The following is a 16,316-nucleotide window of genomic DNA, read 5'->3' on the forward strand; positions in this document are numbered from 1 at the left end:
CCTTGGGTGAAGGAACTTGCCACCAAGCTTGACAACCTGAGTCCGATCCCAAGGAACCACATGATGGAAGAAGGGAACCAACTTTTATAAGTTGTCCTCTGGCCTCAATGTATGTGCCTTGGTGAGTTCAGACACAAATATACAAACAAACAAATATCTTAGAAAAAGTTTAAAAGAACATTAGAGCAACAAGCAAATAATAGGGGCTAGAGAGACAGCTCAGTGGTTCAGGCACTGGTTGGTGGCTCACAACCATCTGTAACTCAGTCCCAGGAGGTCTGATGGCCTCTTCTGGCACCGTGGTCACAGCATGTGATACACAGATACATGTGCAGGCAAAACACCCATACACAAAATAAAATGAACATTAAAAATAATAATAATAAGCAAACACGCCTTACCTCCTCGAATCAGTTGCTGGGCCACAAACAAAGCAGTAGAACCGGTAGAACAGTTATTGTTGACATTAATTATAGGGATGCCAGTCAGTCCCAGACTGTGATAGATAGCCCTCTGCCCACAGGTGGAGTCGCCTACAGAGAAACAAGGAAGATCCTCAACACCACAGTACATGCCACAGTACATGCGCAGCAGTTCATGCCAATTCTTTCACTATTACAGTTTGCCCTAGTGTCCTGCACAGGCAGGACGGTGATACACTATGACCTCTGAGTCAGAAACAGCCACAGCACTGACTATCTCCTATTGTGCAAACACTAAACTAAAGGTAGTCACAACAAATGTTTATGTGCATTTTTTTTTTTCTTTTTTAAGACAAGGTTTCATGTAGCTCAAGGATGGCCTGGTGCTCACAGCAGTCCTCCTGCCTTAACCTCCTGAGAGCTGAGATTCCAGGCCTGAACATCACACAGGGCAGGAAAGAAGCATGCACTTTCGACATTTTCCTCTTCCTGTCTCCTCCCATTTCAGTCAGGATTGGAACCTGCACCCTAGTACTTTATGTCCCCAATCACAACTCTGCACCTTACACTTTTTGTTTTGTTTTTCAAGACAGAGTGTCTCTGTGTAACAGCCCTGGCTGTCCTGGAGCTCACTCTGTAGACCAGACTGGCCTCGAACTCACAGAGATCTGCCTGCCTCTGCTTCCTGAGTGCTGGGGTAAAGGTGCGCACCGCCACCACCCAGCTTCACTTCCTTTACATGATACAGAGGTGGAGAAGGTGATTTAGGGTTTCTATGGCTGTGAAGAGACACCATGACCACGACAGCTCTTATAAAGGAAAATGTTTAATTGAAGTGGCAGCGTACAGTTTTAGAGGTTTAGCCCATTATCATTATGGTGGGACTTGGTGATGTACTACAGGCAGACATGATGCTGGAGAAGGAGCTGAGAGTCCCACATCTTGCAGGCAACAGGAAGTAGGCTTTCTCACTGGGAGTATCTTGAGCATAGGAGACCTCAAAGCCCACCTCTACAGTGACACACTTCCTCCAACAAGGCCACACCTCCTAATAGCGTCTTTGGGGGCTGTTTTCTTTCAAACCACCACACCAGGGTAACAGCAAATAATTCACTCTCACAGAGTATGTGATACAGGAAATGATGGTTCATGGACACTTGATTCTCAAACATAAATTGTTAAAGGCCATCACAAAATGACTAAAGGCCACCACTTACTTTTCTTACAGACATTGCACAATTTAAACCAGGTATGGTAGCACAGGCTGTAAGGTTTGACTACCTGGGAGGCTAAAGTAGAAGGATTGCCATAGGTTATAAACCGCCATGATGACCCAAAAATACTTCAGTTTTGTGGCTAAGGAAGTAGCTAGTTAGTAGAGTGCTTGCCTGGAATGCAAAGGGCCTGGGTTCAGTCCCAACACTATATATGTCAGGTGTGGTGTTACATGCACATTACTCCATCACTCAGCAGGTGCAGGCAACAGGATCAGAGGTTCAAGTACATCCCTGAACTGGAGGCCAACCTGGTCTACAGAGCAGAGCAGAGTTCCTGAGCAACCAAAGCTGTTACACAGAGAAACCCTGTCTCAAAAAAAAAAAAAAAAAAAAAAAAAAGTTCTAAGTTTTAAAGATTCATATATGCATCCAGGCCTTACAGAAAAATATGAGTCACACTGAGTACAAACATGTCTTTCCTTCTCAAGTAACATGGCTCACAAGGCAGGAATGCTAGAACAGCAAGGTGATGGCAGCTGGAGGTTCAAACTTGCCAGGAGTCTCCTACTAAAACGGCAATGCTCATACGCCAGTCCCACCACAATACATGCATTCTACACACCTTGCCCCAGTACGTCTACATCCTAGGATTCTCTGGTATCTTGAAAAGTAAAGGAAATAAATGATGGCTATGCACAAAGATTCATCTGTAGTATTATACATTTTAGTTATTTTAATTATCGAAGAACAGGATACCATTACTTCTAACAAAGCTAGTAGCTTTCGATGGTAAAATACGGTGTAATTACTAAAATGCAACACTGAGCTGGGGAAATGGTTTGTCTAGTATATACAAGGCCCTAGGTTCACTCCCCAGTATTTCTCCTTTTACCCCTAAGACAGGGCCTCAGTATGTAGCTCTAGCTGTTCTGGAACTCTCTATGTAGACTAGGCTGTCTGGAACTCACACATCCACATGCCTCAGCCTTCCAACTGTTGGAATTATGAGCATGTACCACAATGCCCAACAAAATATTCTTGTTTGTTGTGTTGTTGTTTTTGAGACAGGGTCTCACTATGTAGCTTTAGATGTCCTAGAACTCACTTTGTAGACTAGGCTGACCTCAAATTCACACAGATTTTTCTGTCTCTGCCTCCTGAGTGCTCAATCAAAGGCGTACACCACCATGGCCAGCTAAGAATTTTTCCCCCCATTTTTGGTTTTTTGAGACAGAGTTTCTCTCTATTGATTTGGAGCCTGTCCTGGAACTCACTCTGTAGACCAGGCTGGCCTCAAACTCACAGAGATCCACCTGCTTCTGCTTCTGCTTCCTGAGTGCTGGGATCAAAGGCGTGCACCACCAACTCATGGCACTAAGGAATATTTTTAAGTGCTATGAAAAAGCTTTTATCAACTGAGTCATATTGCCAGCTCCCCAAAAACGGCATTTTAATTTGTCTCCTGTTTTAATACCATGATGGCAAGAACAATTACACTGAGTCAACATACAAAGGTAACCTGTGAGTTCTGCCCTGAGGTTTAACAATCACTTATGAATTTGCTGCTAGATTTTATGTGCATAATCTTAGAGCATTCTGTTTACTACATACCATACACATAGCCAATGCAAGCCTGCTCCACAGCAGAATAAGGGATCTGGGCATCTGCTAATGCCTTCTGTCCTGTAAAAACAAGAGGAGTTCATCAGGTAAGGCAATATCAGTTTAGAGTTTCTTCAGACACCATTTACTTCTTTATCATCTGTTCAGTTCAAATGACAAAGTCACCACCAAATCAACTTAGAGCTCCCCTCCTTACTCTAAGGTACTACATCACTTTCCCATATCTTCTTTTTGATGTTTTCTGTCCTAACTGCACCCCAAAATAAAGATACTAAATCCTAAGACTCTATCCTCATGCAGCCCAGGCTGGCCTATAGCTTACTATGTAGCTGAAGCTGACCTTAAACTTCTAATCCTGTGGCCTCCACCTCCCAGTGCTGGGATCACAGGTGGAGACCACCATGCTTATTTCATATGGATGGGGATGCTGAACTCAGAGCATCACAGAATCCAAACAAGTACCCTAACAACTGAGCTACATTCTAGTGCATCGCCAAAAAGCCTTGAAGCTGCTTTTCTGTTGGCTTTTTACTTGGGTTTTTTATTGTTGTAGTCAGAGTTGTTTTAGACAGAGTAGGAACTGGGCAGTTACTGGGTGTTACAGGGTAGTTTTGATCACACTGTGGACCCTGAGAATGCATTATTTACTGGGAAAACCTGTTTCTAGTTGTGGTATGCTCCAGCCTAGAACACACCTTTAATCCAAGAGCTTTCTGCTTGAATATTACAAACAGGTCAAGAGCAAGCAACCAGCTTGTAAGTGGGAGTCGGGAAGATGGATAGAGAGACACACAGTAAGTAGAAAAGACAGACATTCAGTTTGAGGAGTTGTTCCGAGATGGTGTAGGAAGGAGAGGCTTCTGGGACATCAGCTGAGGAAGGTCAGTTGGGTGCTTCCTCTGCCTCTGCAAGCTAGCAAGCTTTCATCCCAACATCTGGCTCCTAAGTCTTACTGGTGAAATCAAACAATTGAGATTTTGTTAAAACAAAAACAAAAACAAAAAAACAAAACCAGGCCTGTAAACCACTTTGTAGCCCAGTCTGGCAATGAACTCATGGCACTCCTGCCTCAGCCTCCCAAATACTGGGATTACATGTATGTGCCACCACACACAGCTCCTAAATCTCCATAATGGCAAGGTCCTTGTCTCTTTCATCTCCATCACATCTGGGGGGCAAAGTGGAGAAGAATGTCATTGCTGGAGACAGTTAGGGAATGTGGGACATTAAGAGCTGGCATGCCTGACAGGCACAGTGGTACTCGCCTTTGGTCCCAGCCCTTGGGAGTCAGACACAGGTGGAGCTCTGTGAATTCAAGGTCAACCTGGTCTAAATAGTCAAAGATACAATAATAGAGAACCTGTCTCAAAAAACAACAAAAACCGGATGTGCCCATTTCATAAAGCTAGGATCAGCTGACCATCCATCCTGCCTACCAAAGAAGGAATGGAGCTTTGGGAGTTAGGGTATTCTAGCAGGTACCAGGCCCTGGGTTTGATCCCCAGTAGCCCCTAAACTAGGTGTGGCTTCATATTCCTATAATTCCAGTGTGCAGGGAAGTGGATCATAAGAACCAAAAGTTCAGGGCCATCCTAAGCTAGATAGTAAGTGTGAGGCCAACCTCAGATACATAAAACCCTCAAAAAAGAGCAGTCTCGGATCCTGTCCATGAGACCCCAAAGGTAAATAATTGGTCAAGAGTCTTAAAAATGTTCACATTCATTATTCTGATGACTAGAGTGCTAGAATATATCTTTGAAAATAACCAAAAACGAGAACAAATATATATTTATCAATATGTTCACTTAAATTACCCTGAAATATCAAGAAGTTAGGAACTTAAATCTCCATAAACAATATAGCATAAATATGATAAAATGATGTATAAAAGTTAAAATTTCCTCAGTAACTCTAAATAACATGTGAAATACCTCATAGTAAAATTAGTTTTAATAATTAGACTACAAAGCTGGGAAGGGGTGGTACATACCTTTAATCCCAGCACTCGGGAGGCAGAGGCAGGTGGATCTCTGCAAGTTCAAAGCCAGCATGGTCTACAGAGTGTGTTCCAGGCCAGTCAGGGCTACAAAGAGAAACCCTGTCTCAAAAAAAAAAAAAACAACAATAACAAAACCCACCAGAAAACTGATTAAAGCATCTCCCATTTCAGAAAAAGGCAGAAAACACTAATCAAAAGAAGAATGTTTAAATCAGGAAAGATTCATCGTGTGGGGAGGGACTAGCTGAGGTGTTGGACAGCTGTGGAGATGGGGAGGGATGCTGGCCTGGTTTGCTCAGGATGAAACCTTGCTTCCAAGACCTGTGCTCCCTGTACTTGGCCACCCAGGTATGAATGAAGGTTGGTATTCCCTCTGAATTTTGTTTAATAACCAAAATCTCTTGGAGTTTGGTTGAATCAAAGTTGAATCTCTAGACACGTCACTACCACGAATGTTTGCTTTGGGTGTTCTCCTGCTTCTGATCCCATGTTTATTAAATGAATGAGTACAAAGATGTAAAAATTAAAAAAAAAAGATGTTTAATCCAGAAGATAAATATAAAGAAATGGTTCTGCCCCAAGAACCCACAGCAGTTAATCAAATCTCCAGTGACTCTCTCATTTGGAGGGGTTGGGTGATAAGATACCCTGACTCACTGTATAAAACCTGAATGTCAGGTTGCATAAATAAGTTGATCAAAATCTAAATCTTGTACAATGTGCACATGGTCATCATGTACAGCCATTTAAGGAATAACCACAGAAATGCCTTTGGAACTGCCTAGGAACAAATTAGCAGGAACTAGGAGATGCTCCCTAGAAGGATGGTGTCTAGCAAATTTCAAAGAATGGAGGGGCTCCTGAGATCTCCAAGTATGAGATATAGGCATTCCCAGTGTTCTGTCAAACCAACTGGAATGTAAGCTTACAACATCTCTCCCACCACTCCTTACCATTTTTTAAGTTGACATTTATTTCGTTATTTCAACCATGCAAAGAGTTCTAATTTTTCCCTTTTTGAGAAAAATAAAGCAAATGATGTAGGTCTCTCTGCTGAAGCTCAGAGTCATAGTTCAGGCAGCTGAAGAAAACCAAATGCTTCTAGACTAGGAAGCCCTGCAACTTAAGCCCTTGTCTTTGTTTCAACGGATAGGTGTGTTCACCCAAGTCTTTCCAATAGCTCTCACTAGAAGAAGCAATAATTAAATTTATCATTTCATTTAGGTAGGCCTCAGCCTAGTGATAGAAAAAGAATTTTGTGGGTTGGTTCAATGAAATGGAGAGAGGTTTGATGGGAGATGTCATTCTGTAAATATGTTTCTCTTATTGGTTAATTAATAAAGCACTGTTGGCAAATAGGAAGGAAGGCAAGATAGGTGGGACTAGGAGACAAGGAGGATTCAGGGAGAGGTAGGAGGGGAGTCAAAATGTAGGACCAAGAAGAGTAAGAGGTCCAGACCAATCCTCTGGTAAGCTAAGACCATGTGGAAATACTTAGACTAATAGAAATGGATTAATAATACAGAGCTAGCCAATAAGAAATCCTACTAACAGGCCAACAACTTTATATCTAATACAGCGTCTCTATGTGTTATTAGGGGCTGAAGAGGCACTCGGACCAGGATGGCGGGAAAACTACTCATAACAGAGGTTAAACCATCACACAAGCATTCAGCTACATCTTAAATGTTAGCAGCCCTTTTCCAGGAAAGGAAGACACTGATGTGTTTGTTATAACTACAGGAAACACACACCAGAATTAAGTTACCTACTTAATGATTGTGGTGGCCTGAATGAGAATGGCCCCAAAGGCTCATGAATTCGAATGTTTGGTTCCCAGTGAGTGGACTGTTTAGGGAGGGTTTGGAGCCATGACCATGTTGGAGGAGGTGTGACACTAGGCTGTGAGGCTTCAAAAGTCCCGTTAGCTCTCTCCCTGCCTGCTGCCTGGGGGTCAGGTTCAGCTGCTGCTCCAGAGCCTGCCTGTCTGCTGCCATGATCCCCGCTATAATGGTGATGGACTCACACTCTGAAACTGTAAGCAAGTCCCCAGGTAAATGTTTTCCTTTATAAATTGCCTTGGTCACAGTGTCTCTTCATAGCAAGAGCCACAACAATGACTCTCCTTTCCTTTCCCCAAGTGCCTTTGCCACCTGTTTAGCTGCCTTCTGTTGCTGTGACAAAACATTCTGACCAAAAGCAACTGAGGGAAGGGCAAGGCTTATTTGGCTTACACCTCATTTCACAGTCTACCACTGAGGGAAATCAGGGTAAACACTCCGAAGCAGGAACCATGGAGGACCATTGCTGGCTGGCTCCCTTTTTGTTTTGTTCACAAGCTCGTGCTTAGCCAACTTTCTTACACAACTCAGGACTACTTTCCCAAGGAATAGTGTCACCCATAGAGGAATGGGCCTTCCTACATCCATCAACAATCAGTCTGTGGGAACAGATATGCCTGGGCAATCCCTCAGTTGCGACTCCTTTTGTAAGTGACTCTACACTGTGTCAATTTGACACAATTAAATTAAAATTAATTAACTAAAGTTAAGTAGGACATCATCTCAACACACAGCTTGATAACATATGAAAGTATACAACACTGTCTACTCTAGCTATATAACTGCTAAGCATGCCTATGTTTTTTCCTTCTCTTTCCACTACGCCCATGCACAGGCTCCATGGGACTTCTTCCCCATGACTGTGTTTCTTTTTGTGCTTGCAAAGCTGCCCCACTCATGGAATAAAACAGACCACACAATAAGCTTTTCAATGTCCAAAAATATTTTTCTAATACCTGCTTCCTTTGCCATATCAGGATAATCTCTTGCATTTTCACCTCCAGGCTTCATGAACTAGAATGCAAAAGAAGATGATAAATAGAAACAGGTATAGAGGGTTTTATTTTGTTTTGTTTTACAACAGCATCACAGAAATTCATTTAGTTATTCATTCAAACAAAAATACTGTACTATGCTAAGGATATGGCTAAGTGGGTAGAGTAACAAGGCTTGGCGGCCACGGCCTGTAATGCCAACAAGAAGCTTGCTATACACCAAGTTCTGGGTCAGCCTGGTATTTATGACACCATCCCAAAACCAAAAAAGGGGAGGGTGGGAGAAATGAAATGCTTCCTGTGCAAATCTGACAATCTAGTTCAAGCCTCAGAACCCACTGTGTAAGGAGAAATCTGAGTCCCAACAGTTGTTCATCACACAGTATACGTGCATCATGAGGTTCTCTTTCTCTCTCTCTCTCTCTCTCTCTCTCTCTCTCTCTCTCTCTCTCTCTCACACACACACACACACACACACACACACACATTACAGAGCATCTGCCATGTTCCTTTACTCTGAACACAAAACATCCAGTGTTTACCCTCAGGGAGCTTCCAATCTAATACAGAATAGGCAATAACACTAGGATTGTAAGTATAGAGTAATTGACAAAGACCAATTTAGGACACAAAATAAAGGCTTTGCAGGGAATCATTTTTTTTTTTCCCATTTATTTATTTTGTGTGCACAGTCAGAGAACAACTTGGAAGAAGTGGTTCTCTCCTCCACCATACAAAAGCAGGCCCCACGTTTCTGTTTTTTTCTGTTGCTATCTGGTTTACCAAGAGACAGAGTCATATCTGATACATGCTCATATCTTCAGATTTACATTAAAGTCTATGAAATAAATCTGACCTGACATAGATATACAATTAGAAAAATAAATATTTAAACATTCGTTTTTCCAGCCAGGTGGTGGTGGCACACACCTTTAATCCTAGCAGGGGTATCTCTGTGAGTTCGAGACCAGCCTGGTCTATAAGAGCTAGTTCCAGGACAGGCTTCAAAACTACAGAGAAACCCTGTCTCAAAAACAAAAAATTCTTTTTTTCCATGTCTGTGTGCACTGTGCATATACATACATATGCACACATATACAAGGTTGATACTGAGATTCATCCTACTGTAGTTGCCCATCTATTTACTGAGGCAGAGTCAAGCAAACCAGGGCTTTCAACCTGGATAATCTGGGAGGCAAGCTTGTTCTGGGGAAATCTCGCCTCTGCACTTCAGTGCTGGAATTACAGGTTGACCACCTACCTGGCATTTACACAGGCTCTAGCAATCCAGATTTGTCAGTGACAAGCACTTTAACCCCTGAGGCTTTTCTCCAGCCCTATTCTTTCTTTTGACTGCTTTCTTCAAATGGTGCTAGGATTAAACTCAAAACCTGGCCAGGCATGGTAGCACACACTTTGATCCTAACATTAAGACACAGAGAAGTGACAGGCAGATCTCTGAGAGTTCTAGGCCAGTCAAGTCTACATAGCAAGTTTCAAGATAGCCAAGGCTATACATCAAAGCCCTGTCTCAAAAACAAAAAAGCCAGACAAACAAAAACAACAGATAGGGCCTTGATGGGTGATAGGCAAGCATTCTGCAACTGAGATACAAGCCCTGCCATGGATGTTTCTTTTTAACACTAAGTAAAACTTAATAGGTAGAAAGTATTTTGATGTGGAAATTGTATGTGGAATTGTAATGTGGAAAGTGTAATGTGATGGGGGATGTTCTTCTGTATATATGTTTCTCTTATTGGTTGATGAATAAAACACTGATTGACCAGTAGTCAGGCAGGAAGTATAGGCATTCTCCAAACAAGGAGAATGCTTGGGAAAAGATGTAGAGAGAGGCCACCAGGAGATACCATGTATCTGAAGAAGGAGTAACAGGTCTGCACCCTTCTCAGTAAGATAAGATCACATGGAAATACTTAGATTAATAGAAATGGGTTGATAATTAAGAGAGAGCTATCCAATAAGAAGCCTGAGCCATCAGCCAAACCATTTAATAATTAATGTAAGTCTCTGTGTGTTTATTTGGGTCTAAACAGCTGTGGGACCAGGCTGGGAAGAAACTCCAGCTACAGTAATGGGCAATTGAACCCATACCAGTGAACTCTTCATAATGTGTTGTAATAAAATCTTGTACTTTGATCTAGGAGTGGTGTTGAGTGCTGACAATCCCAGCAACTAGAAAAGTTGAGGCATCAGGATCACTTGAGCCCAAGAAGTTTGGGGCCAGCCTGGGCAAAATGGAAAGACCATTATCTCAACAAAAGGGAAGCTGAAGGAAAGAGTCTGTGAGATAGCTCAGTAGTAAAAGCACTAGTTAAACACACACGCACACACACACACAAAATCAAATCTTTATTGATCCAATCAACAGACCCACAAACAAATCAGTTATTTAACGAATGTGTCTTTTGGAATGAACATTATCCATGGGTCATATATAAAATAGTGGTTCCAGGGCTGGGGCTGTATCTCCATTGGTAGAATGCTTGCTTAACATGCATAAATCTCTGGGTTTGATACCCAGCGCTGCATAAACCAGGTGTGCAGGTCACATGTGCAACCCTGGCACTCAGGAAATGGAGGGAAGAGGATCAAGACTTGAAGACTCATCTACCGTAACATAGGGAGTGTGGAGGTCAACCCAGACTACATGAGATCCTATCTCAAAGTAAAATAAAATGAAAAAATTAGTAATTCTAGCCATGTGTAGTGGCTCATGCCTTCAGTCCCAGCACTCAGGAGCAGAAGCAGGCAGAGTTCAAGGCCAGCCTGATCTATACCATCAGTCACAGGACAGCCAGGGTCATGTAGAGTGACCCTGCTCAAAATACAAACAAAATAGTAATTCTTTAAGTTATACATCTCTTCCAAATTTGATATCATTTAATTTCCCAACCTCACCACTCACCTCATCAATAACACTTATTTGTCCAGCAGATACAGGATTCCTGATTTTCTCCAAGGAACTTGAATAGATGACTATTTGCTTTTATTTGCCAGTTTTAAAGAAAACTAATAGGTTCATTAATGCCCTACAAAGATTTGCTTTTAAGATATAAATACATTATTGGGACACAATAGTAATGGACTTTAATCAATCAATTTAATCATGTTTAAAGGCCAAATGGCTGGGTTGGGAAAGTAGCTGCCTTGTGTATGACAACGTACTTAAAAAGTCTCAGTGTGGTCATCTATTTGTGGTTGCATCCCTAGGGTAAGCAGATCACAGGACAGACAGATCACAGGACCTCACTGAGCAGCCACCTACCTACCTAGTGAGTCAGAGACAAGGAAGAAGCTCCACCACAAAAAAACAAGGTAGACAGAACCTCTAGCCTCTCACCCATACACACAAAGTTCAAATTATCCTAGCTTTCACTGACAGCTTTGGTCAATTGGCACCTGGCTCTTCACATAACCCAAGGGGGCCCTGATTTCTTCACAATTAACTATGACAAACTTCTGCAAACTTACCTTGATCATTTCTTGCCTCATCTAGATTTTGCAATTTCTCCAACCAACCAATTCTCTTAATAGGAAAAAAGGTATTCCAGGGGCTGGGGGCTTGCGAGCCTGGAGGTATTATAACTCAGCTGGTAAAGTATCTAACATGCAAGAAGCCCCAGGCTCCATCTCCAGAACCACATAAACAGAAATGACAGCATATAGCTATAATCCTGGTATTCAGGAGAAAGAGGCAGGAAGCCTAGAAGTTCAAAGTCATCCGCACCTACATAGTGAGTCTGAGGTCTGAATGGATAAATAAGTCACTTTCTCTGGGAGAAATAAGAGGTATTACAGGGCCTCAGTCTTAATATCAAGAATACCACTGATTTGGTTACTGTTTCTAGGTCTCTTTGAATGAAAGAGCTAGGACATTTTTAAAAGCTGGAAAAATCTCATATACTCACGTTAATACTTCCCACTCAACAGTATTTCAGTGTGTTTTAACTGTTGTTTTGTTTGTTGGTTGGTTTTGGGGTTTTTCGTTGTTGTTTGTTTTTTGGTTTTGTTTGTTTTGAGACAGGGTCCCTTGTGGGCTAGCTCTGAGGGCTGGCTTCAAACTTCCTATCTTTGAAGCTTAGGATCTTGTTTCAGGGTGACAGCATTTTTGTGGCATGCTCAAGGCACTGTGTTTGATGCCCTAGAACAATAAATTTAAAAATAACAAAGTCTGCACAGGGTTGGCAAGATGGTTCAGCAGAGAAAGGTACTTGTCACACAAGCCTGGTGACCCAAGTGCCCCATAACCCACAAGATGGAAGGACAAAATCAACTCAATAAAGTTGTCAGCTGAACTCGCACTCTCTCTCTTCCTCTCTCCCCTCCCTCACTCTCTCTTACACACACACACACGCGCACACACACACACACGCACACACACACACACACGCACGCACGCACGCACGCACACACGCACGCACGCACTTTCTTTAAGTTTAAAGGAAGCTTTGTGAGCATGAGTAAAGCTTATCGCCTACTAAGTTTCACCAGAAGACAATGTCATAGCAAGCTGACTTTTCCCTGGAATGGTTTCAAATAATTCCCCCAACCCATGACAGGAAGGTAGTATGTTTGCGCATGTTTTCTAAGAGCAAAGCTAGGAAGAACCACGTCACATGGAGAATTTTTGTGGTAGTTGGGTTTTGTTTGATTTTGAGATAATTCTGCTACTACCTGCAGAGTGCTAGGATTACAGGAGTGTGCCACCAAACAACTGTCTTCTGCCCACTTTTAATCTTGTAAACATTTTCTGGCATCTCTTGTTATAGTTTCTGTTCAAATGCACATTGTTACTCATTGATTTAATGAGAGTGGGCATGGGACAGGGGCGGAACACCAAGCAAACCAAGAGAGAGCTCATGTTTTCAATCTTCCATGTTTAACTAAAAATTCCAAATTACCCGTTTTTCTCTCTTCCTTTTTGTTTATTTGTATCAGTTTTTTAAAATCTGCCTTCAGTTTGTTAGTGTATGTGTATGTTCACTCACTCTGCAGTACACATGGCTTGGTCGGAGGACTTAAAAGAGTCAGCATTCTCCTTGTAGAACACGAGGACCATGGATCAAACAAGGTTGCCAGGACTGATGGTGGACTTTTACCTACCGACCGTCTTGCTAGACCTTGGTCTGTGTTTGAGATGAGGTCTTACATAACCCAGGCTGACCCTCACCTTTGATACTCCTGTCTCCACCCACTGACTTCTGGAACTCTGGTATATACCACCATGGCTGGCTTATGCAAGACTGTGTTTGGAAACAGTACTTCATGCATGTTTGACAAGTTCTCTACCAAGTGAGTTAGATCCCCAGCCCAATCTTGATTTTTTTTTTCCTCTCATCTTTGCTCACACATAACACAGATAGCACCTGTACTGAATATACCCTTAAAGGGTAAAACCATCTTTTATTCTCCTCCTCTTCTCTAAGAAATAGCAATGTCCTTTTCACCTCAGCCTCCCAAATGGTAACCGAAATAAACATACCTTTCATTTTTTTTTTTTTCAGAAAATGTGCTTTTTCTATACAGTCCATATAAATAGACATTAAACAACTAATGGAAGACTGTTTAGAGTGGAACATACTAGCAGGGTGTGGTGGGGAACACCTGGGAAAGTTATCAGAAATTAAAGCCAGCCAGGTCTATATGTAAGATACTGTCTTGTTTGTTTGTTTTCTGAGACAGGGCTTCTCTGTATTGCTTTGGAGCCAGTACTGGAACTAGTTCTGTAGTCCAGGCTAGCCTCAAAGTCACAGAGATCCACCTGCCTCTGCCTCCCAAGTGCTAGGACTAAAGGCGTGCACCACCAATGTCCAGCTTTTAAAAAAAAAAAAAAGGCTAAAAAATACTTTTGAAAGGCTTACTACCCCCCTGTATCAGAAGCTCCCCCTACAAGGAAACCGTGGGATGCTCTCTATGTATAAAATAGTAGTCAACTTTCCTATTTACAGGTTTTGACTGAATTGCATGTTTCTAGCCTGCTACTAAGACAATATAAAATTTGCCAGGAATGGTGGTGAATATCTTTAATCACAGCCCTCAGGAGGCAGAAGCAAGAGGATCTCCATGAGTCTGAGGCCAGGCTGATCTACGGAGCAAGTTCTAATATAGTCAAAGCTACAGAGAAACCCTGTCTTAGGAAAACAAACAAACCCCCCCCCAAAAAAAAAGTAACACAAAATTTAAGGCTTTTTTTTCTTTTCACAAAAAAATCCTCTCAAGTAACTCTTTTACAAAGTATATCCATCTACTATGGATCAACTAACATTCATTGTCTTTGAGCACCAGGGATTATCATATTGGGGGGGGGGGATACAATAGTGAATAATTGTGGTAGCATTAGGAGAACATAGCCATTTAAACAAAAAAATTTAGTTCATAAAAGTAAATTAGAGCTAGGTTCAGGTCTCTGTGAGAAAGCCAAGATAATCAAAGATTTCCTAGAACATAAGATCTAAGCTGACCCTTTAAGAACACAATGAAGCAGGGCCCCAGCACTTGGGAGGCAGAGGTGAGTGGATCTCTGTGAGTTCGAGGCCAGCCTAGTCTACAGGGATAGTTTCACGACGGCCAAGGCTGTTGCACAGAGAAACCCTGTCTCAAAAAAGAAAACACACACACACACACACAGAGAGAGAGAGAGAGAGAGAGAGAGAGAGAGAGAGAGAGAGAGAGAGAGAGGTTAACCAGGGAAAATCAGCTAGTGAAAGTTGTGTCACTAGATGCAAAGCAACAGAAGATTAAGACAAACTTGGCATTACTAGGACACGGAGAGTACTCAGGGTATCAGTGAGGGTATCGAGAGAGGAGGCTATAGAAGCTTCTGGTCCACCTTAATACCCGAGAAACTGCAGCATGGCCAAAGGATGGAGAGAACCTCCATTGTTAAGCATCGCTTGTTCATACCCACAGCCACACCTGCTGCTATCTGAGAAGGGCACTTATAGCCACTACAGAGCTGGTGAAATTGACGATCTCCTCTTCTTTCTGTAGACAGCCCTGGCCTCTGTCCAAGTTCCAAATGTCTTTCTGTCGATTTTGGTTTGTTTTGTTTGGTGAAACAAGGTCTTGCTACATAATCCTCTATGACCTCGAACTCGTAGCAATTCTCCTGGCTGCACCTCCAAAAGTTCACACTGCAAACAGATGTGAGCCACCCGGACAGCCTACGTCGGGATTTAGAATCTAAAGAAGTGTGAGGTCTGGATTGTTTTAGGGGCTCCTTCACAGGCTCAGCAGAAAGAAAAGGGAAACAGGAAGGCGAAGGAAAAATAGCTGAGGGAACAAACCCGGGACATTGCGACCCTAGGAGCAGCATCATAAACCCCCGAGTCGCCTCTCTGAAGCCCACGCGACTCTAGGAGGGATGGGACAGCAGTGTAGCTGGTGACCGTCCCCGGGCCACGCTTCCTGTCACCTCGGGGCTGCCGGGCATCGCAAGGACACATCTGCCCCGCCGCGCCTCACAGCTCTGTTTACCTTGGTCATGCCAACGCCGACCACGAACACCCGGCGCAGGCGCGGAGACGTCAACGTGGCGGAAGGCATGGTTCCGGCAGCGGACCCAGAGGAAAGCTCAATGGAAACCGACGACCTCCCAGGGATTGAAGCCTACGCTGAGCTCGAGCGCTTTGAGGTCGAGATTACCAGCCCTAGGCGTCGGGGGCGGGGCCTCGACGTCGGGGGCGGGGCCAGGTTATGGGGACCGGTCTTGTGAGTGTCTGCGCATGCGCAGCGTTTCTAGTGGCAAGTTCTTTGGGCCCTTTGACTGATCCAGATCCAAGCAAAGTTTCTCAAGAAGGAGGGGAAAAACCCTATAACCTGGCATCTGCACCACTCTGTGTTTGTTTCTGTGCTTCTGCCCATTACAGTGAGAGGGGAAAGGCCTGGAAAGGAAGGGCTGGCCATAGAGGAAACTCAGAACCCTGAGGATTCTTTGGAGTGTTAGAAACGTTCTGTATCTGTTAGAGAGGAAAGTTTCAACAATCAGGGTGTGAGCTACAGCACGATGTACACTAATAAAGTCAGAATTCTACATGTAGATGACATGTTTTTAAAAACTAAGTCAGAGCCAGGCTTAGTGGCTCACAGAGGCAGACCGATCTCTAATGAGCTCCATCGAGGCCAGCCTGGTCTACAGAGAGAGTTCCAGGACAGCAAGGCCTACACAGAGAAACCCTGTCTAAAACATAATAGCAAAC

The 16,316-nt window shown here is 43.1% G+C and overlaps 1 protein-coding gene across 1 annotated transcript in view; it reads right to left on the reverse strand.

Annotated features, from left to right (window-relative positions):
• Positions 1-15,722, reverse strand: part of Scp2 (sterol carrier protein 2) — a 71,783-nt gene extending 56,061 nt beyond the window's left edge. Inside the window, exons 1-4 of the mRNA XM_051188405.1 lie at positions 15,595-15,722; positions 8,059-8,116; positions 3,251-3,322; positions 402-533 (exon numbers count right to left, since the gene is read on the reverse strand). Of these exons, the coding sequence (XP_051044362.1) occupies positions 402-533; positions 3,251-3,322; positions 8,059-8,116; positions 15,595-15,663 (331 nt within the window). The 5' untranslated portion in view covers positions 15,664-15,722. The remainder of the gene's footprint in view (positions 1-401; positions 534-3,250; positions 3,323-8,058; positions 8,117-15,594) is intronic.
• Positions 15,723-16,316: the final 594 nt, after the last annotated feature.

The sequence above is a fragment of the Phodopus roborovskii genome, unplaced genomic scaffold (assembly GCF_943737965.1).
Source record: "Phodopus roborovskii unplaced genomic scaffold, PHOROB, whole genome shotgun sequence".
NCBI classification, from domain to species: Eukaryota; Metazoa; Chordata; class Mammalia; order Rodentia; family Cricetidae; genus Phodopus; species Phodopus roborovskii.